Here is a 23,968-nt window from a genome sequence, read left to right on the forward strand (position 1 = left end):
AATAGGGGCGGCATGGCGTAGTGGGCAGAGCGCCCGTGTCAGAAACCTGAGGGTTGCAGGTTCGCTCCCCGCCTCTTACCATGCCGTTGTGTCCTTGGGCAGGACACTTCACCCTTGCCCCCGGTGCCGCTCACACCGGTGAATGAATGTTGAATGAATGATAGGTGGTGGTCGGAGGGGCCGTAGGCGCAAATTGGCAGCCACGCTTCCGTCAGTCTACCCCAGGGCAGCTGTGGCTACGAAAGTAGCTTACCACCACCAGGTGTGAATGAATGATGGGTTTTTAACATGTAAAGCGACTTTGGGTACTTAGAAAAGCGCTATATAAATCCCAGGTATTATTATTATTATTATTATTATAACAATTTCCAGTTTCTCTTTTCAACATGTTCGAAAAGGAGTAGGAAGAAGCAGAGTTTATTTAATCCTACCCCTTTTCTTTTACATAACAGTTGCTAAAAATTGTGTTCACTTCCTGTCATGTTGTCTATTCTAGCCTAAAATGTAAGATATTTAGGCTTTTATCACAAAGAAAGTCTTGTTTAAAGATTCTGCAACATGCTTGATTTAGGAATTGCAAGTTAAATAATGCATCTTTTCAGAATAAAACACTTATTTATATCTTAAAAGTCCTACTAATTTGTACAAATACAAATGTTGATTTAGGATGTCTCAACTAGTAAAGTTTACCAGCCGCATGGACAGATAATTTCACTAGTTTCTAGTATTTGTTCCCCTAAAATATTGTCTGTTTATCTTATATTTTGTCAGCTCTTTCTTGCAGTGTGTGCATGCATGTTGTAAAAAAAATAAACAAAACCTTTATCAAAGCTCTGAGTGCCATATAGTGAATCAAGTTGTCCAAACACGATGACCACACTCTTGTGCACATGGAAACAGATGCATGCGCGGTAGTTAAGGTTTTTAATTGAGTAAAACGTACCGTTAATGGTGTGGACTGTACCGGCGGAAGTGCACCACGCACACCTGCCCTAACCGCCCGTTCAATCTCACCTATTTGGAGATAACCCGCCATGTTGGTGTACTATTTCAATATCCTTCATACAGCAGCAGCCTTAGCAGCAGCAGTGGCACCAGTAGTGCCGATCTACATTTCTGCTAGTGGGTGCTCGGATGGGCGGTAAATCTGACGCTACTTTCCTGAGCATGAGCGGTTTTTGCTTGATGGTGAGAAAGAATTTGCCATCAATCCCACGTGGGCGCTCAGTATTGTCCGTGGGTGCATATTCATCTTTACACTCGGCGAGATATATATTTAGATTTAAGATTTATATTTAGATCTAGATTTAAGATTTAGATTTAACATTTGGATGTAACATTTAGTACTCACATTTAGATATAGGTATAGATTTAAGATTTACGTTTAGATTTAACATCCATCCATCCATCCATCCATTTTCTACCGCTTGTCCCTTTCGGGGTCGCGGGGGGTGCTGGAGCCTATCTCAGCTGCATTCGGGCGGTAGGCGAGTTACACCCTGGACAAGTCGCCACCTCATTGCAGGGCCAACACAGATAGACAGACAACATTCACACTCACATTCACACACTAGGGCCAATCAACCTATCCCCAGGTGCATGTCTTTGGAGGTGGGAGGAAGCCGGAGTACCCGGAGGGAACCCACGCAGTCACGGGGAGAACATGCAAACTCCACACAGAAAGATCCCGAAGCCAGGGATTGATTGATTGATTGAAACTTTTATTAGTAGATTGCACAGTGAAGTACATATTCCGTACAATTGACCACTAAATGGTAACACCCGGATACGTTTTTCAACTTGTTTAAGTCGGGGTCCACGTAAAACAATTCATGGTAACTCATTGAACTCAGGACCTTGTATTGCGAGGCACATGCACTATCCCCTGTGACACCGTGCTGCCCAGATTTAACATTTAGCGCTCAAATTTAGATTTAACATTTAGTGCTCACATATATAGTTAGATTTAAGATTTAGGTTTAGATTTAAAGATTTAGCACTCACATTTAGATTTAGATTTAAGATTTAGATTTAGATTTAACATTTAGGTTTAGATTTAACAGATAGGTTTATATTTAAGATTTAGGTATAGATTCAAGATTTAGGTTTAGATTTAACATTTAGCGCTCAAATTTAGATTCAAGATTTAGATTTAACATTTAGCGCTCACATGTAGATTTATATTTAAGATTTAGGTTTAGATTTAAGATTTAGCACTCACATTTAGATTTAAGATTTAGATTTAGATTTAAGATTTAGGTTTAGATTCAAGATTTAGCACTCACATTTAGATTTAATATTTAGATTTAGATTTAAGATTTAGGTTTAGATTTAAGATTTAGCACTCACATTTAGATTTAGATTTAAGATTTACATTCAAAATGTAGGTTTAGATTTAACATATAGGTTTATATTTAAGATTTAGGTATATATTTACTATTTAGGTTTAGATTTAACATTTAGCGCTCACATGTAGATGTAGATTTTGATTTAAGATGTAGGTTTAGATTTAAGATTCAGCACTCACATTTAGATTTAGATTTAAGATTTAGATTTAAGATTTAGGTTTAGATTTAAGATTTAGCACTCACATTTAGATTTACATTTAAGATTTACATTTCAAATGTAGGTTTAGATTTAACATATAGGTTTATATTTAAGATTTAGGTTTAGATTTAACATTTAGCGCTCACATGTAGATATAGATTTAGATTTAAGATTTAGGTTTAAATTTAAGATTTAGCACTCACATTTAAATTTAGACTTAACATTTAGGTTTAGATTTAACATATAGGTTTAGATTCAAGATTTAGGTTTAGATTCAAGATTTAGCACTCACATTTAGATTTAATATTTAGATTTAGATTTAAGATTTAGGTTTAGATTTAAGATTTAGCACTCACATTTAGATTTAGATTTAAGATTTACATTTAAAATGTAGGTTTAGATTTAACATATAGGTTTATATTTAAGATTTAGGTATATATTTACTATTTAGGTTTAGATTTAACATTTAGCGCTCACATGTAGATGTAGATTTAGATTTAAGATGTAGGTTTAGATTTAAGATTTAGCACTCATATTTAGATTTAGATTTAAGATTTAGATTTAAGATTTAGGTTTAGATTTAAGATTTAGCACTCACATTTAGATTTACATTTAAGATTTACATTTAAAATTTAGGTTTAGATTTAACATATAGGTTTATATTTAAGATTTAGGTTTAGATTTAACATTTAGGTTTATATTTAAGATTTAGGTTTAGATTTAACATTTAGCGCTCACATGTAGATATAGATTTAGATTTAAGATTTAGCACTCACATTTAAATTTAGACTTAACATTTAGGTTTAGATTTAACATATAGGTTTAGATTTAACATTTAGGTTTAGATTTAACATTTAGGTTTAGATTTAACATATAGGTTTATATTTAAGATTTAGGTATATATTCAAGATTTAGGTTTAGATTTAACATTTAGCGCTCAAATTTAGATTCAAGATTTAGATTTAATATTTAGCGCTCACATGTAGATATAGATTTATATTTAAGATTTAGGTTTAGATTCAAGATTTAGCACTCACATTTAGATTTAAGATTTAGATTTAGATTTAAGATTTACGTTTAGATTCAAGATTTAGCACTCACATTTAGATTTAATATTTAGATTTAGATTTAAGATTTAGGTTTAGATTTAAGATTTAGCACTCACATTTAGATTTAGATTTAAGATTTACATTTAAAATGTAGGTTTAGATTTAACATATAGGTTTATATTTAAGATTTAGGTATATATTTACTATTTAGGTTTAGATTTAACATTTAGCGCTCACATGTAGATGTAGATTTAGATTTAAGATGTAGGTTTAGATTTAAGATTTAGCACTCATATTTAGATTTAGATTTAAGATTTAGATTTAAGATTTAGGTTTAGATTTAAGATTTAGCACTCACATTTAGATTTACATTTAAGATTTACATTTAAAATGTAGGTTTAGATTTAACATATAGGTTTATATTTAAGATTTAGGTTTAGATTTAACATTTAGCGCTCACATGTAGATATAGATTTAGATTTAAGATTTAGCACTCACATTTAAATTTAGACTTAACATTTAGGCTTAGATTTAACATATAGGTTTAGATTTAACATTTAGGTTTAGATTTAACATTTACTTAGATATAATATTTAGAGTCAACATTAAAATGTGATGAAAATGAGCTAAATCTGAGAAAAGTGAGTTAGATCTGAGAAATATATCTGCAAGGAAAGTGTGCCTGAACGTTTACATTCGGCACCCCATACGCGCGCTCTCACTTGCCCACACACACACACACACACACACGCACACACGCACACGCATACTCACGCACACTCTCGCGCGCGCACGCGCACACGCGCACACCTTCTCCGGTGGGATCCTGGCCTGGAAAACATCATCGCCCCGACCAGGAGGTTGCAGGAGCTGGGCGCTGGCGTCATGGATGGGCGGCGCGTTGACGGAGAGCGGAGGGTGTTTTCCAGCTTTAAAAGAACCAGAGACGGCCCCTCTGACAAAGCCGCGCCGCGTCATCGACCTGGGGAGACTCTCGGAGACTTCCAATGGGCACAAGGCAGACACTTCAGCCACACTCGTCCCCTTAGCAAGCGCCGCACCTCCGCATCCACTCCCGCCAAGACTCATCCGGTGCGCACACCCACCACCTTTACACTCCATTCATTCAACTTTATGAGTCATTTGTTTATTTTATTTTTTTTGCACCATTGCTCCGTTGCTCATGCAGCTTCTCACCCGGGGAAAGTTGTGCACCGCTTGTTGAATGCAGGATACGCGCAGCCCGAGCGTCTATTCCAAGTTCAGCTTTGAAGCTTCAGCCTGCAAGGAGCGAGGACTCTACTCTGTTACCGAGATGAAGTCTGCAGAAGAAGGTAAAGAAGCACTGCTGCTTGTTAATATCGGACTTTGCATTGTGTCTATACCATGCATGCATCTCCTGCGTGATGATGCTGCCATGGTTGCATTTATACCTGCATTAACTGACTTATATATACACATAAAGGGACAAGCGGTAGAAAATGGATGGATGGATAAACATAGGTCTAATATGGCATGCAACAGCATACTCTATTCTCTCAAACTTTATACCTCCCTAGAAAACACGCTCTCCAAGTACCACTAAATGACCGACTTTAACATACAGTATCGTAGTAGGCCTGAGTATTCATTACAAATAAGGCAGAGGTTTTATTTAACACATATATTTTATATTTTGGCCACTTTGAAATGACACCCGGTTTGAACAGTAACACTGTGTTTGAATATTTAATTAAGTAGTTATTTGGCGTACCACTAGATGGAGCCCGTGCGCCACAGTTAGTGCAACATTCTAGTAGACGCTTAATTAATCGTATACTACAGTCGTGCCCTCGATTATCACGGTTAATTGGTTCCGGACATGTTCAGTTCAGTTTCAGTTTATTTAGAACATGCATACCATACAATGTAATGCATCACATATTTCCAGTTGTTTCATTACAGCACGCCCGAAAAGGAGTAGGAAGAAGCAGAGCTTATTTAATCCTACCCCTTTTCACACCATAGCAATTGAATCCAATTTCCTTGTTCTCTCTAACAGAACAGTCAACAAATAAATAATACATAGATAATATACCATAGTAAGCATTCAAATATTAAATACATAAATAATATTTGTCTCAATAAAAATAAAAAAAAGGAGAAAAAAAAGGGTTCAAGATGTTCATCTTGATTTTTGTTCTGTGTACTTTGTGAACACTTGTAGTTTGAACAGTCTCTTAAACTGAATCATATTGGTGCTTTGTTTGATGACCGCTGTAAACAAATTCTCGCAAAGTAAGAATCACAAATTATAATATTGTCATAGCTAGAGCAATAAAAAAAAAAATTTACAAACTTCTAAATGTGTTTTTAACGTTATGAGAGACATCTAGACGTGAAATAACACCTTTTAGTCACCTTAACACACTTTTAATCCAATATAGCAGTAACTCTCAAACTCCCATTTAGTGGGACGCCAAAGAATCACTTAAAGACTTCGACTTTGACTTAGACTTCCTTTATTGTCATTCAAATTTGAACTTTACAGTACAGAAAAGAACGACATTTCGTTGCATTAGCTCGTTGTAGTGCAGGATAAAAGAGCAATAAGGTGCAGAGTGTTTGCATTTACGAAAGAAGGTGCAGATATAAATAGATACTGTACAGATACATTTATTGCACTTTTGCATACGCATCCACGTTTACGGATGTATGTTATATTATCTTTATTAAAGCACAGTTTTTATTTCCCAATATTCAAACACAGTGTTACTGTTCAAACTGCGTGCAATGTTACAGTGTCCGAAATATTAAATATGCTTGTAAAAAAAACCAACTGCCATTCTTTTATTGAATACTTAGGCCTACTACCCTACTGTATTGTAATGTTGGTCATTAGGGTGGTACTTGCAAGTGTTTTCTGAGGTGGTACTTGGTGAAAAACAGTTTGAGAACCACTGCAATGTGGTCACGCTGTTAGCCAATCAGTGGCCACGATACTGAACAACATGCTCTGTTTGTTTTGGTCTCTTCTAGTGGCCAATAATACACTAGTATTGATTTTTTACAGTCAGTTTTGCCATTTTTATGCTCGAAAATGCTTAATTTAGGCCAACAATGTTGTAGAATTATAACAAATAAAAAAATACACATGGTGGTGTGTGGTAAAGCGTAATATTTGAAGCTCAATGTGGCGAGGGACGACTGTATCGGGTTTTATACTCACCTGTACAAACTCTTGACATTTCTCTCCACATAACAAATAAATAAATTGAGGGCATTATTGATTGTAGAGAAAGTTCATGGGTTATCATATCAAACATATTTATTTATAAACGCTTTTCATACATAAAACAAATGCAATGCAAAAGGGCTTCACAGACTTGTCGTCCACGTGACGTTTATGACGCGTCGCCTTAGTTTCAACATTCAAGTCCTTGTTTATGCCTCTTATTCATGATTGTTGTTTACAAATGTCCTCGGGCCAATCAGAAGTTGTGCACAGTCTGCCTTATGTGGTTTCCTGTGGTGATGTCACTGGCTTTTTGCGGATTTGGGATTTAGTTTCGTCTTTGAGATTTCAGATGAACGGGTGCGGGTTTTATTATTATTCATTTTGGCCCCATGCTCTTATAATTGGGAGCAGATGTGTATATATATGTGTGTGTGTGTGTGCGATTGAGGGAGAGAGAGAGAGAGACAACCGTGATGTGTCCGTTTAGGGATGCCGAGTAGCTTGCTTGGCAGGGAATCATGCTTAACCACTCACAGCCTCAGCAGTAACGCCGAAGGCTGCTTTATTATCACAGAACTTCACAAAGTCCGACACGCACGGCTAAAAACACACATCCTATTGGGTTTCTGCCATAACCTGCACTCAGCGTGTGTAATAAGTGTGGGTCCAGGCTTTTTAGCTCCAGAAGATACCAGATGGCTTCTGTGGGCAACCACCTATCTGTCCCTGAGGTCCCGTCAGTCTTGGCCTATTGTAGACCGCAAACCCTATGGATAAATACATTCATTCTTTAAGTATGCATGTCAAGTTCTGCCTAGAGTCCAATGGCATGATCGAGAAAATTTTGTTTTTTTTTTCATTTATTTTGATTGAAATTAACTTTTTTTTTTTGTATTTGAAAATTATAATATGACTTTCTAAAAATGTAAAAACAGTACGGTGTGTGCACAAAAGGAGAAACAAAAAAAAACCCACACAGTTGCAAATCTTAGCAATGTAAGTCAGGCTTGAAGTAAGGAAGTGTGTCACACTGGGTGGAGCGGGCAGAGATGCCGTCTTCTGAGGTCTGGAGGAGCGTAAAGCAGAAAAAGAAAAGCCATCGGACGAGTTCTATCTGGGAAACACTTTTAGATCAGAAGGAAGCAGGGATGAGTTTTCAGCGAGAAGAGGAAAAGTTGGGTTTTGGTTTTATGTTTGAGCGCAGCCAGTGTGTGTATCAGCCTGATAGAGGTGAGTGATGAAAGAGGATTTCATTTTTTTTTTTTATGTGGAGACTTTACTCTGTGCAATGTGACGATTATGCTGTTTGGGGGTTAAATGTGAAATTGCATCAAATATTTGTATAATGCACTAATTCTCAAACTTTTTTTCACCAAGTACCACTATAATGACCAGCATTACAATATAGTCGCGTAGTAGGCCTAAGTAGTCATTAAAAACAAAGCAGAGGTTTTATTTAACAAGTATATTTATTTTTTTCCGACATTTGTAACATAACATGCAGTTTGAACAGTATCACTGTGTTTGAATATAGACCAAAAAACACTGTATTTTAATCAAGTGATTCTTTGGGGCTGGCATACCGATAGTGATACAAGTACCACCGTTTGAGAATCCATGGTATAAAGTGTGTATTTTGCAAAGAACCGTCTAACTATGCTACCTCATGCATACCATTAAACTTGTAGTATACTGAACCTGTTCGCGCTATCAACTGTTAAGATAGACTAAATTTAGATGGCTAACCCATTTGTATGTGACATATTTCACATGACGCAGAGCATTGTGGTGTACAAATACACCAAAGGGAAATACCCTTTACTGGCACACTGACTCAGTGAGCATTCGCCATAGTTATTATTCTTATTAAAAATAAGTTGACAACTGCTGATAAGACGGTAGCCGGTTGGCAGAGGTGGAAAACCTGCGAGGCTTTTCGGACCTTTTGTTGTTTATCCTCGCCGGTGCTTGCACCTCAATGCATGAGTGTGTTATGCTGCAGATGCCTCCCTTCGACTTAATCACAAGCTCAGAGCGAAAGTGAGAGTGCTGTCAGATTTCCACTGGGGAGGGCCTAATTCACTCAGTGAGTGATGCAATCAATCAAATAAAGCATCCATCAGTCTGCTGCTGGAGGGATTCCTGTAGAGTACACTTGACAGCAAGGAGTGCCAAACATACTCTTAAATGAACTTATCCAGCAAACATGGTGGCAGCGCAATTTGGGACTACAGAGCAACCGCATATACAGTAACTGCTTTAAAATGATTGCTAAGCTTCTCCAGATGTTCATAGAATAAAGGAAGGAGTCAGTCTGTCGCTGGTAAGATTTGTATAAAGGAGCATTGTTTGCACATGTAATCAGAGTTCATTACCTCTGTACTATAATGACTCTGATCACCTTAATCTGGCGAGCACACATGGCTCTGTATTGAAAATCTGCTTATTTTTTTCCCCAGATGCATTCAGCTACACACCAAATGTCACGCTATCCCTTCCACTGGGCATGGGCAACCCGTGTCTGGCTACCCAGTACCACACCTTACAGTCCAGTCCGGTCATCTCCGTCACATCTTGTCACCAGACAGGCTACAACTTCCAGAATGACAACCATGTGGCATCAGGTTATTACTTGCCTCACGGCCTGAGACCAAACGGAGCTCCGGCCCTGGAAAGTCCTCGCATTGAAATCACCGCCTACAGTCAGTGTCCTGAGGACGAAGTGGAAGACAGCAACAGAGAAGACCACATCATCAAAAGAGGTGTTAACTCCATTGTGACGCTGACACTGCCCAGTGCAGATGGCTACCGTGATCCCAGCTGCCTCAGTCCTGCCAGCAGCATTTCTTCACGCAGCTGTAACTCCGAAGCCTCTTCATACGAGTCCGGCTTTTACAATTATGACAACTCCGCACAGAATTCTCCCTGGCAGTCTCCCTGCGTTTCTCCCAGAGGGTCCTCACTTTTGTCCTGCCCGCATGCCAGCGGGCCCGCAGCCTCACCTCACAATTCGCCCTCCAACTCCCCTCAGATCGGAGCTGTGGCCGAGGAAGGCTGGCCGGCTCAGCTTCGTAGCTCCAGTCCGAACTCCCCATCCTTCAACGGCGGAGGCAACAACAACAGCAGCAGTGCCGGTGTGGGGAAGAGAAAGTACAGCTTCAATGATGCTCCCTACCACCAGACATCTTGTTCACCCCACCAGTCTCCTATTCCCTCCCCCTACGGCTCCCCCAGAGTCAGTGTCACGGATGAGAACTGGCTGGCTAACGCCAACCAATACACCAACTCTGCCATTGTGGCCGCCATCAATGCTCTAACCACAGATGGAGTGATAGATATGGGAGAGGGAATCCCGATTAAGACACGTAAGACCATGGTAGACCATTCATCGTCCATGGGCCTCAAGGTGGAGCCTGGTGGCGAGGAGCGAGGCCACGAGGCGGAGCGAGGCCATGAGGACTATCCTTCACGCCTCGTCCTGAAGAAGGAGAACTACTGCGGGGGGTTCTTAGAGGTGCCTCAGCATCCCTACTCTTGGTCTAAACCCAAGCCCTACCTAAGGTAGGTGATGTATTTAGCTATTGGTATGTAAGAACATGAAAAATTATCAGGATTATCATTATCATCATGGTATTTTTGAATGTGCTCCAAAAGTACCTACAGCACTGTACACACACGCTGACATCTTAACCAAGTTTTATATTTATGTGTCTTGTACTTAGCGTGCTAGCTGCTTCTTTAGTACATTAACAGAATGACAACGTTTTTCAACGTGTGGTAATCAATCACGCTTTTACAATAATCAAAATCTGAAACGATATTACTAACCATTGGGAATGTTAACGCAATTTTCCCATATACCGGTAATTGTTACTTTTCTTTAAAAAATGTAGACGCAGGAATAGCTCATTCCTTGATATCATCTAGAAAACATAATGCATCGATCCACTCTATATTGTTCCATTAAAACTGTATTTTTATTTCCTGTCCAGTGTAGGGCTGCAACGGTCAATCGATTAAATTGATACATTTGATTAAAAAAGCGTCAATTTATCTTATGTTGCTTCGATTAATTGTTTAATGAGTGTAACTAATACATATGTATACAATCTTGAGCTCACAGAGTGCCGGGGACTTTAAATATGCAGACACTCCGCACAGCCGCTGCAATAGATAATATATATATATATATATATATATATATATATATATATATATATATATATATATATATATATATATATATATATATATATATATATATATATTGTTTTAATGTTTATTAATGCACACAGGTTAAAAGTGCAATTTCAATGTTGATGATGTACTGTACATGTATTAGAATAAAAGAATGAAGGTCATGGCAAGCAGAAAAAATAATTGTTTATTTGAACTATTTTCCCTAAAGTACGCGTTGAGGCTATAAAGTGTGTTTTAAATGATAACTCGATTAATCAAACGTATCTAAACTACTTGATTACTAACATAGCTGCAGCCTTAGTCCAGTGTACCCTTTACTGTGTCTGTAGATCATTCAAATTATAAGGGTTGCTGCATATCTTAAATACCTGTAAAGTATCCAAAACATTAAACACAAAGCAAGTTTATTCCAGTTCACATGTGTTTGCATGGCGTTCTAGCCCCTTTGTGCTCCTATTACTATAGCAACCTGCACACAAACATAAAGGCACAACCACTGCCGCAAAAAGACATTAATATTTAATTTTTCAGTATGGTAGGCTTCTCCCCGGCCCCCCAATTGTGTCCCTCAAGGCATCATTTTCCAAGCCAATAGCACACCTTCCTGTCGGAAATCAAGTGTTTGATTAAGATAGTGACCAACAGGAAGTAATGGTGACAGGCCTGGCTGACGAGGAAACAGTCTGTGGGTTAATCAGCCGGCTCGCCACCGTGGGCTGTCCCGCCATCAGACCATCTCCTTCTGTAGCCACGGTGATGTCATGCAACAACTGGGAAGACCAAGTCTCGCACGAGGAAATCAGTCCATAGTGGGTCAACAAACAAGTTCCAAGTTGCCAGAGATTGGTTTCAGACCATTCGGGTCAGAGATTTTGCGTTTAGCAGGCATCCGGTAAAATTATTGTCTTGCACGTGTTTGTTTTGGTTAAGATACCTTGGCGGTGTTCACATGGGAAGCGATTGACTCCATGTGGAGAACAATGATGTTGAAGGAGGCCAGCTGTAGGACCAAGGCAGGGTGTGATGCTGGTCCCATTCTATTGTGTAACTCCTCCGTCTCTATATACTGTACCTTTATTGTTATCAGATTGAAATAGATTAACACTGTATCAACTGGGTGAGATTTGTTTTTGTACAATATCGAAATGTCTGTGCCTCCTTTGTCCTTTTGATCAGTGTCAGCTCCCACTTGTCACAATTTAGTATTAACACACTGAACTCATAGCTACAGCACACTGGGCTCTCTTGTTATTATGAAAAGTAGACATACATTGTTACTGAGGATCAAGGTATTATTCATAATTCGATTACAGACAATGTTGAAATGGAGAAGGATTAAGCCTGTTTGAATTACAAAAAGTGTCCAAAATTAAGGCCAATTTAAAGCAAGGTCATACGTTTTTCACTTTTGACAGAAATGGGCCGCGTGGAAAAATATCAAACCACATGCAGTTTCAACGAATATAATAGATAATAAAAAGAGAAATGCAAAAACCTGTAACCACGCGTCAGGTGTTTGTTCTGAAGTAAGTAGGCCGGTAATGTGGACCACAGCCATCAGAAAGTCACAATCTTGGATTTTCATGAATACGTATATTTTACAGTGATACAACAATTGGGATAACAATAGTTCAATAATGTGTGATGTCATTACAGCCCATCTTTGCCAGCACTTGACTGGCAGCTTCCATCCTGCTCTGGCCCATACAGCTTACAGATCGAGTTACAGCCCAAGTCCCACCACAGAGCCCACTATGAAACTGAAGGCAGCCGTGGGGCAGTGAAGGCTCTATCTGGAGGTCACCCGGTTGTGCAGGTATGCTGTCTACCAGGTTAACGGCTTTGCCTCTGGACACACAGTCAGAAGGCGCACCTTCATGCAAGTTCTCACAATTGCAATTTTATATATGATGATGATATTAATTATATTAAAAATCGTATTAATAATAATAATATATGTTATTCATACAAAACAAAAAGTCAAATTGTTATAGAAAATATAACAATTAAAAAATACAAATAATGATTATTATTATCATCATCAATATACATGTTAAAACAATAACCATAATTTAATTATTAATATCAGTAATACAAGTATTATTATTAATTATGTATGTATGTAAATCTATTACTTTTATTGATAAAGTGCTTTTCAAAAACTGAAAGAAAAAACAAATGCATATAAAATAGCAAATTTAACACTAAATAAATAATAATAACAACAATAACAATAATTGTTAATAATAAAACAATGTATTTTAATGTTACTATTATTAATAATGTAATTATTTTACTGTAAATATATATAATTATTGTCATTATCATTTATGATGAATAGAAATTAAACATGTGCGTTGTCTGTACACCATGCTACATACTATACGTTAGCGCGCCATGTGTTTTTAAGGTTCCCTAAAAAAGGTCCAATCTGCTGCTGCATATGTTCATTTGTACCATCAAGCAGTTCACCCTGACTCAATTAGTATAGAGCAGAACCGTGGCTTCTCACTGTTGAACTTGGCAAACACTTACAGAACACACGTTAGTCCGACCAGCAGCACATCACATATCTCCGTTTTCACTGTCATCACATTGTGTGTGCATTTTGGTTTACACAGGGTGAGGATCTAACAGAGAAAACCCAAGTGATTATACACAAATTCAGAAAACGTCCGAAAATTACATACAAAGTAAGGTTTTTAAAGTGACTATTATGCAGCAGCCAGAGACAACTTTTGTTTTTACTTGCAAAACTTTAACGTTTGTGGTCCATCCCTCTCACTTACTTTGTCTCAATTTTTGTTAGCGCCACAGCTGTTTTGTAAATAGAGGCTGTCAGCACATGCTGGTGTGCTCAATGTCAATGTACTTGACAGCTGCAGGCCTGTCAACCCTTGGGTTTCCTCTGTTAATGGCAACAATGGTTCCCCATACATCGCACACCTTTGTATACACTAACCAGACCAGGGGTCACCAACGCGGTGCCCGCGGGCACCAGGTAGCCCGTTAGGACCAGATGAGTAGCCCGCTGGCCTGTTCTAAAAATAGCTCAAATAGCAGCACTTACCAGTGAGCTGCCTCTATTTTTTAAATGTTATTTATTTACTAGCAAGCTGGTCTCGCTTTGCCTGACATTTTTAATTCTAAGAGAGACAAAACTCAAATAGAATTTGAAAATCCAAGAAAATATTTTAAAGACTTGGTCTTCACTTGTTTAAATAAATTCATTATTTGTTTTACTTTGCTTCTTATAACTTTCAGAAAGACAATTTTAGAGAAAAAATACAACCTTAGGATTTTTAAACACATATACCTTTTTACCTTTTAGATTCCTTCCTCTTTTTTCCTGACAATTTAAATCAATGTTCAAGTAAATGTATTTTTTTATTGTAAAGAATAATAAATAAATTTTAATTTAATTCTTCATTTTAGCTTCTGTTTTTTCGACGAAGAATATTTGTGAAATATTTCTTCAAACTTATTATGATTAAAATTCAAAAAAATTATTCTGGCAAATCTAGAAAATCTGTAGAATCAAATTTTAATCTTATTTTAAAGTCTTTGGAATTTCTTTTAAAATTTTTGTTCTGGAAAATCTAGAAGAAATAATGATTTGTCTTTGTTAGAAATATAGCTTGGTCCAATTTGTTATATATTCTAACAAAGTGCAGATTGGATTTTAACCTATTTAAAACATGTCATCAAAATTCTAAAATTAATCTTAATCAGGAAAAATGACTAATGATGTTCCATAAATTTTTTTTTTTTTTTTTTTCAAAAAGATTCGAATTAGCTAGTTTTTCTCTTCTTTTTTTCGGTTGAATTTTGAATTTTAAAGAGTCGAAATTGAAGATAAACTATGTTTCAAAATTTAATTGTCATTTTTTTCGTGTTTTCTCCTCTTTTAAACCGTTCAATTAAGTGTAAATACCATTAATTATTAATAATAACAGAGTTAAAGGTAAATTGAGCAAATTGGCTATTTCTGGCAATTTATTTAAGTGTGTATCAAACTGGTAGCCCTTCGCATTAATCAGTACCCAAGAAGTAGCTCTTGGTTTCAAAAAGGTTGGTGACCCCTGAACCAGACACTGCAAAGATCTAATAAATAAATAAAAACAACTACTACTCAAAGTTGACCTTGTTACAGTGATCAGAATTTGCAGTGGTATATAACTGCACTGCATAAAAATAACAGTATTTTGTGCCTTTCATGTGGATACATAGGTACACTGAAATAGAATTATAGAGAAAATGTGATGGCACTTGCTTGCCTGTACTGCATACCTCAGTCAAAGTGGGTTCCTGCTAATTGAAATAGTGCAAACCACTAGAAGCACGCTAAAAGGGTCTGCTTTAGAGTATGTGCTTTATCTATAGGAAGTGTGGGATACAACATCTGTCATATCTTATGATTGCGCCTGAGTGTATTTGATGTTTGAGTCTGCAGTCGTGTTGTTGTAACTATGAAGGATAGGACATGTCATATTCCCAAGTGCCCGGTGGTAATGAGTGGCAGGCGCTTGATGGGTGAGGTGCAGTCATGGAGAATGAGTCAATAATGACACAGGTCCACGGGTGTAGGAAGCAGCCAAGGAAGTGTGTGTACTAAAGACACAGAGTAAAAAGAACGGGAAGGGGCAGAGGGAATCACTGCGCAGCTGGGGCTTGGCTCGGATGCCTCTAGAGATGCTCTGTATCCTGCTGATTAGGGCCTTGGTGGCCCTGAGGTTGGCTGAGCCTGGTGGTGGTGGTGGGGGTAAGGGGGTGTTTGTGGTAAAGAGTCACAAGCCCAGCGCCCTTCGGACTCCACCTCCCCTCTGCACACTCGCTCTCTGTGGGAGTTGAGAATGTCACTCCTGTTGAACTGCTCATCCCTCAACCATTTCCCGAACCTGCTGCAGCAGGACGCCCTACGCTGAAGCTCAGTCATGTTAACGCATGAGCAGATGCACAAAACATGAATGTTGGTGACATGTGTGTCGGAAAGCAATGTTGGGTGAAAAAAAAACCCAACTCAATTAATTACAAACTTATAGAGATACAGTGTTTGTACAGACTACCACGTGCCCTAAGGACAGCAACTGACTGTCAAGTCTTAACCGTTCATTCAATATTGTTTTCCAGGTCCTAAATAATACTGGAACCTGACAGAAAAAAACATTCTGACATATTATGCGTTATGTAAAAACCTAACCAACCTGCTAAGCCAAATCACTGTGAATTCAGGGGGTCCACTACTCATTTAGTAAGTAGTAGTATTGTTCCATGTTCTGAGTGTTTTTCATTGAGTTTTTCATGGTCTAGTCCATTTGGAAAATCCATCCATCCATCCATTTTCTACCGCTTGTCCTTTTTGGGGTCGCGGGGGGTGCTGGAGCCTATCTCAGCTGCATTGTTAGTAATCAGAAGGCGGGGTACACCCTGGACAAGTCGCCACCTCATCATATTCCATATATTTGTAAAACATTCCATATATGTCCCTACAAAATATTTATGACTTAACACTTCCATTTACAATGTTATAGTTGGATAAGGAGATTGGCAACCTTAAAGGACCTATACCATCCAGATTACCGAAATTTCACCGTCAAGGTCTCTTTATATATATTTTTGCTCCTGAAAATGAATCTGGCCATCATTTCCCCAAAAAATATCAGTTCGTTTTTAAGTAACGGTAGATAACTAATTGTACTTAGAAAGCCCCCTTTGTCGCCCTGTTCCATGACTACTTCCAAACTAATACGGTTAAAATCATGAGCAAAAAAAAACCACTCCAAAGATTGTGTTTTTTCATGCTTTTTCAACATTTTCCCAAGGATATTGAGGAAATCATCAGTAGAAGAGGATGCAAAATAGAATACTAGCAGCTTAATTTCTTTTATATCTCGTTTTTGAGCTGGTCTTGTTTCTCAGTTTTTCCGCAGGTCTTTCTTCCCTTGAGGGTGCTCCTGATTGTTGGGATAGCATTTGGAGTCTTTTGAATTTTTTCCCATCCAAACTCTGACCAAATACCTTCTTCTTCAAAGTGTGAATCATTAAAAGGAGTGCTGCAAATTACACTCCTCTTGCTTGGTCCGTCACATTTTGCACGAGTCAGTTTGACAAGAGAGGTCCATAATTTCTTCATATTCCCATCATTTGGATATGTTTGCAGGCTGACCCCTTCTTTAGCTTGTGGAAGACATATTTGATAGCTACTTAAAATTATGCGCTTAAATATCGTGATTCGGGATTAAAATGCTATTCAGACACAAAGTACACAATATAAGTCGTTAGAAATCAGCAGGTTGATGCAGGCCACTTCAGAGCTAAAAATGGGCATCTCAAATTGCGCTGAAACTCGTTAAAAACAAGCCTAAAATCACTACTTTGCCTATTTTGGGGGGAATTATTAACTGTAGACATGGTTCAGAACTATAAAATACCCAAGTGCCAATGTTGTCAGCATTAGAGGGACCCTTTAACTCACTGTCTCGTGCTGCTTGTTCTCAATATTCCAAATTAGTGTCATTGAATTTATTGTGACTCCCATGATTGGTCCTTTTTGTGACCCCTATGGCTGCTTTTTCACTTTATTTACAGCAGCTGACCACAACACCATTCAGTAATCTATTGGCTCCTCTCACAGTTTCCAACAAATCTGTTCTTTCACCACAACTATGGCAAACGACTCCAAGATGATTTTTGAAGCTGTGCTTTGGCAAACGCAACAACCTTTTACCTTTGATCAGAACACCACTTTGACAATGATGGATGCATGTTTGTCCGTAAGAAAACAATGAAGGGAAAGAATGGAAATATGTTGAATTATTTTTCAGTGTGATTATCTGTATCAAGCAGGCTTGTGCAAAATTCTACATTTGCAATTTCAATTTAATTCATTTGAAATAATGGAATTAGGATTTATTGACTCCATATGACAGTATGTTGAATTTAAATTACAGGAAGTGTAATTAAAATAATTACAAATTAAACACAGATCTTTTAGCCACATAGCGGGAATGCTTTCCCACATTTAACAATGGTTTTGACTTCAATAATGAAACAAATACAATTAAACACAAATCAATTCTAATTTGGATACTTGGACAAAGTCAAGCAATCTGGGAACTAAAACATTTTCTCACTATTTTCAGTAATTTGAACATTTGACATAGACTAACTTTTAGAGATGCTTTTATTCTTAACTGTTGACGAAAAATATGTTGCTTGAATTTAAATATAATGTGTCCAGGATATGAACCTCAGGTACAAAACAGTATCCTTAGGAAATATGCGAGTCATGCATATACCGTGAAGCATGATTATGGAATACACCATGGTCATCTATTAGAATTGCATGAAACTTGATGAAAGGTCAACTCTATTGCCTCTATTTCAAATTTGAATTACAATTATACTTCCTGTTTGCAAATCTGAATTCAATTCAAATTAATTCAATCTAGAGAGGAGTTAGGGGACATCAGGCTCTGATCTAAAATGTGGGTTCTGGTGAAGATGCTTCCCAAGCTTTAGGGATCATATTAAGTCAGGAAACGCAGAGACGTTCAACAGGCCCTTGGTAACAAAAGACAATAACACCTGTTTAGTATTAACCCAAACATACAGCACAATCCTGCATATGGCTAGTTCATATAGGATAATGACAGGCCTATAGGGCTTTCTGTCTTTGTCAGTCACACATACACACAACCTCAGTCACTCTCTCATTAAGTCTAAAGCAGCAACAGACATGGTGTAATTTCAACAGGATGTGGCCATCATCCCTATTAACATGTGCGTGACTTAATACCCATCTCCCTTGCTCTTCAACTATATGTAATGCACATCACATTTGCAGTATGTTTCCACCACGGCTGGATGAAAGACCTCAGAGAAACATGTGCCTGGTCCTTTGCACATGTAAGTCCACCTTGCATCCGGTACTCGATTTCCGTGTAATGTCCCAAAGAAAACCCATGGCCTTCTGGGCGATGTACAAAGGCAACTAAATTCGTATTAAATCTAATACCTCCTCTGGTTTGATATTGACAAGGCTTTGGGGTACCCCGTTGTGTTGTTAGAGTGCTAAGTCATTACTAATATTCAAAACCCAGAAAGGTATTTATGCTACTTTTAAGAAGTCTTTTTACTTACACTTGGGCACTAATCAAAAAATACGCAATATAGTTTTCCATTTTGCTTTTTTTGCAGGCATTGAAGAAATGACTGAAGCTCTTGGTAATGTATTGGTACACATAGCTGACATTAACGCAGTTGGTGTGGGTATGATTCCTGGTCAAATCACAATCATAATTGGCTCCCAGTCGAAGGTGTGGTCCGCCTTTTTTCAGTGAAACAGCTACGATTTGCGCAATCCATCCATCCATTTTCTACCGCTTGTCCATCTCGGGGTCGCGGGGGGTGGCTGGAGCTTATCCCAGCTGCATTCGGGCGAAAGGGGGCCTCAACAGAAAAAGTGGTATAAAAATGGACAGGATTTCCTCCCTTAGCCAAAAAAAAGCTTTGAATGTGAGTGTGCCCTCAGATCAATTGGTGTACAATCAGTGTACCCCACCTTTTGCCCAAAGTCAGCTGGTACAGGCTCCAACTCACTGTTGAACTTAAAGGACCAATAGCGTCCAGATGATCGAAATTTCACCAACAATTTGTCTGTATGTATATTTCATATAAAATATAAATATGGCAATAATTTCCCATAATAGCAGTTCGTTTTTGAAGAATGGATAGTTAACTAACTGTATTTGGAACGCCCCATACTCGATATGCCTCCCCCTTGGTGGGACGTCATCCACAGAACTGGAGTCCATTTCCCCACATAGAGAGTGTGGATAAAGGCATGTAAAACTATTATTTTGATTACTTCTTGAATGTTTTTGTCGCCCTGGTCCATGCTTCAAAACTGATATCGTTAACATTATTTTCAGGCTACCCAGCTCTTCCATCTTCTCTTCCATAGACACAACAGCCTGTGTGTCCTTGTGCTCTTTCAGCATTTTCTCAAGCAACTTGAGAAAAACATCAGTAAAAGAGGACGGAACATAGAATAGAATACCATCTTTTTCTCAGTTTTGAGCGCCCGGTCTGCGCTTCTTTTTTCGTTTTTCCGCAGTTTCTGACTCAGTCTTTCTTTCCGTAAGGGTGCTCCTGATGTTCTGAATAGCATTTGGCTTGAGTATTTACATTTTTCCCATCCAAACTCCCTTTTTCGAAGCCAGAATCATTAAAATGATCGCTGCAAATTAACTCCCTTTAGCTTGGTCCGCCCCAATTTGACTGGAGAGGTCCATACTTTCCTCATAGTCCAAATCATTTGGAAATGTACTCAAAGTTACCCCTTCCTGCTCAGTGGCCTTGTGGTTAGAGTGTCCGCCCTGAGATCGGTAGGTCGTGAGTTCAAACCCCGGCCGAGTCATACCAAAGTCTATAAAAATTGGACCCATTACCACCCTGCTTGGCACTCAGCATCAAGGGTTGTAATTGGGGGTTACATCACCAAAATGATTCCCAAGCGCGGCCACCGCTGTTGCTCACTGCTCCCCTCACCTCCCAGGGGGTGGAACAAGGGGATGGGTCAAATACAGAGAGTAATTTCACCACACCTAGTGTGTATGTGACTATCAGTGGTACTTTAACTTTTTTTAACTTTAACTTTAGTGTTATTGCTACAACCTGCAACAATGCATCTGGCAGCCATATTTGATCATTCCTTCAAATAATGTGATTCGGAATAAAGATGCTACCAAAACACATACTACGCAAAATGAAATGGCCTCCAGTCTTCTGTAGGTAAAGTCAGCAGGCTGATGCAAGCCCACCCACATTTTGGAACTAAACGTAGGCGTTCCAAACTCATCAGAAATCAAGCCTAAAATCCCAATTGGGTGGAATTTTATTTGTAGACATAATTTTTAGGTCCCGTACTATGAAATAACGTTGCCAGAATTAGAGTGGCCCTTTAAACAAGCCTTATTTTTAGGGATTTCAAAGGATGCTAAATACATTCAATTGGGCAGGGAGATGATGGAGTCATGTCAGAAAGAAGGGACAGCTTGAATGAGCACAGACTTAATTGGATACAGCAAAGGCTCGTTGCATGACCGTCAGCATGTGGAAGAAAAGGCAGATGTGAATCTACTAGTCTGTCTCTCTCCTCCCCTTCCCCTGGTCTTCTTTTCTTTTTCCAAATTCTCCGCGCCACGTGGACTGCTACAAGTCATGACATTTCTCCAAGCAGTGATGAAATCACTGCAAGGGAGATAAAGTACCGCCTCTGCAGGCCTGCATGGCGTATTTCCACTCAATCAGGCAACTTCTCGAGCATGTCATAAAAGAATGTATACATTCAAACGCTGTATACTTTAAACAGATCGTTTAGTGTTTCCAATTAGCTGTAAATCATTAAACTCCGTTTTTAAAAGAGATAACGGCTCTGCGGTGGTTCACAAGGGAGTGAATGATTGCAAGTGGAAAGGGTTTGCACCCACCTTCTACTCCCTTTTGCAGCTCAACACCCTTCCACATCATCACGACTGACCCAGACAATACAGCTGCATACACTTACACAATTAATGCATCAGCTGCCATATCCACAACGCGCTTGAGCCGCACTGGCTTACAGTGAGGGGTTATGGAGGGACGTAGCTGACACATTGGCAGCAATTGGCACTCCGTTACAGCTGCAAATCTGTTCAAACTCGGTTTCGATTATTTAAAAAATAAATATCCAGCACACGTGCCAGATAGACCGAAAGCTCATCTGGTCAAAATTAACCTCTCCGTGGTCCTGCCTTATTACGCCGCATTACACACATACACAAAGACGAGGGGGAAGCCTCCGCCGACAGGCCACACTCTGTGTTTAAAGCATGCACGTTGGCCTTTCTCCACCTTTTGGGATCTGCGATGTGCATTCTACTCAAGTATTTGACTGAGTATTGCAGGAGTGCGGCAGGGAGGAGGTGGCTTGGTGGCATGGGGAGAGGGTCAGGAGAGCACATATGGTAAATGGATGGATGGAGGAGGCTGTTGAGAAGTCCAGCGTCACATGAAGGACTATCTGACCTCATTAATCACTTCATGCGCTCCATGAGCTCACTGGGATCCAAGGGTTGATGCCACCAGCATTGCACACGAGTGAAGGGATAAGGAACCCCTCAAACTAATACCCTGGTTCCCTACCGCCTGTGTGTATAATTCCATATGACCACTGAGGTAATGGCTACAAATCACCAAAAACATCGAAAAACGGTGACTCCAAGAAAAAGTGACAAGAGACCAAGTTTTTTTTTTGTTTTTTTTTAATTCAATCATAAGGTTAACGCTGTCATCTGTCAGGTTTGCACCACATGATTGGCCGCAGTGCTCTCAGGAGTCAATAACTAGTAGCATGTGCAGCCAGGGATAATTACCCCTAGTGACACCATACGTAAAGTAGAACAAGCAAATGCAGGGTTGCCGGTGAGATCACCGCATAGATGAAGTGGTCCCTCGGGATGCCAAGACTTCAAGAAGCTCCTGACCTCGGTCTAACTAGCTGATGACTTTCAGATGTGACTCGCTCACAGGTCGAGGCAGCTGCTAGAGACTTAAAGTGCAGGAAGAGGAGAAATACGGTCCGTTGGTAATGGCAGTCTTTATTTTACCAGCCGCTGATGTAAAATTAAATACATCAGAAAAGTGGCAATTTTGATGTCGTTCATGATTGATTTTTCATTTGTATTTGGGGATGGCCGATATGGCTTGGAATCTATATTGCCATACCGATATACTGTATATCACAACATATTATTTGGCATAACAATGATAATCGAACCATCTCAAATGTATGAAGCACTTATTATTTTCTGGTTTGGCTATTTTATTAGTTGTGGGTGATACTACAACGTTGGGTATAAGTAGGTACAGGGGCAGTATTAACCATACGGATACTGAAATAATTTAATGATTCAGTGTTTGATAACAATTATTCAATTAAATATTCAAATGTTTTCTTGTTCCCTTTTGTTACATGCAAAAATGCATAATAAAGTCAATAGTGCAAAACTATTGATTATTATCCCCTACATTTGTAAACGATAACTAAAACAACAAGAAAGTATGTTGTGATAATAAAGAATATCGCTCTAACTGTGGCAATATCACACGTGCATGCTTTAAAGTATCATTACTGTCCATATGTGTATCGATGTCCCCCACCGTCTACAGTAAAGAGCTCTTGCTTAGCGGTTTGCTATGTTTTTGTATAAATCTATGGTGTGTACTATAGCAGTGGTTCTCAAATGGGGCTACGCGTACCCCTGGGGGTACTTGAAGGTATGCCAAGGGGTACGTGAGATTTTTTTTAAATATTCTAAAAATAGCAACAATTCAAAAATCCTTTATAAATATATTTATTGAATAATACTTCAACAAAATATGAATGTAAGTTCATAAACTGAACATCAAATCAAGTAGGCTATTCCATTCATTACCATAAACCCAGAGTTTCCCCCATGGCCCATGCCATAATGGTTTGATCCTACCTGGCGGTGCCACACGGCACCAACTGTCAATCAACTATCAATGTAGAAAACAATGGAGGCGTGGTTAAAGCGTAGCAGTAATGCAGCTGAAAACCAGGAAGAACATGTGCCAAAGAAGGCCAAACCTGAGCCGGCAAAATTCAGACAGTATTCCAAAGAATATGTGTTAATGGGATTTACGGCTTCGAGTTGTAACCCCCCCAAGGCATTGTGTTTTTTCTGTGGAGAAATGTTAGCGAACAGCGGCATGAAGCGGCCGCGCATCCTCAGCGGCATCTCCGGACAAAACACGCTTGCAATGTCGGTAAGCCACCTGATTTTTTAAAGAGGAGACTAAATGCATTCAGGTCATCTCAAGACACGATGCGGAAAGCCTCCACAACATCAGCCAAAGCCCTGGACAACGTTCCCTCTTAAGGTGCGCG

At 38.8% G+C, this 23,968-nt stretch overlaps 1 protein-coding gene across 1 annotated transcript in view; it reads left to right on the forward strand.

Annotated features, from left to right (window-relative positions):
* Positions 1–4,480: 4,480 nt before the first annotated feature.
* The window catches only part of nfatc1 (nuclear factor of activated T cells 1), a 109,628-nt gene continuing 90,140 nt past the window's right edge, over positions 4,481–23,968 (forward strand). The window contains 4 exon segments of the mRNA XM_062064315.1: positions 4,481–4,688; positions 4,786–4,930; positions 9,273–10,374; positions 12,670–12,829. Coding sequence (XP_061920299.1) covers positions 4,822–4,930; positions 9,273–10,374; positions 12,670–12,829 — 1,371 coding nt within the window. The 5' untranslated portion in view covers positions 4,481–4,688; positions 4,786–4,821.

Source organism: Entelurus aequoreus, linkage group LG11, assembly GCF_033978785.1.
Source record: "Entelurus aequoreus isolate RoL-2023_Sb linkage group LG11, RoL_Eaeq_v1.1, whole genome shotgun sequence".
Classification (NCBI taxonomy): domain Eukaryota; kingdom Metazoa; phylum Chordata; class Actinopteri; order Syngnathiformes; family Syngnathidae; genus Entelurus; species Entelurus aequoreus.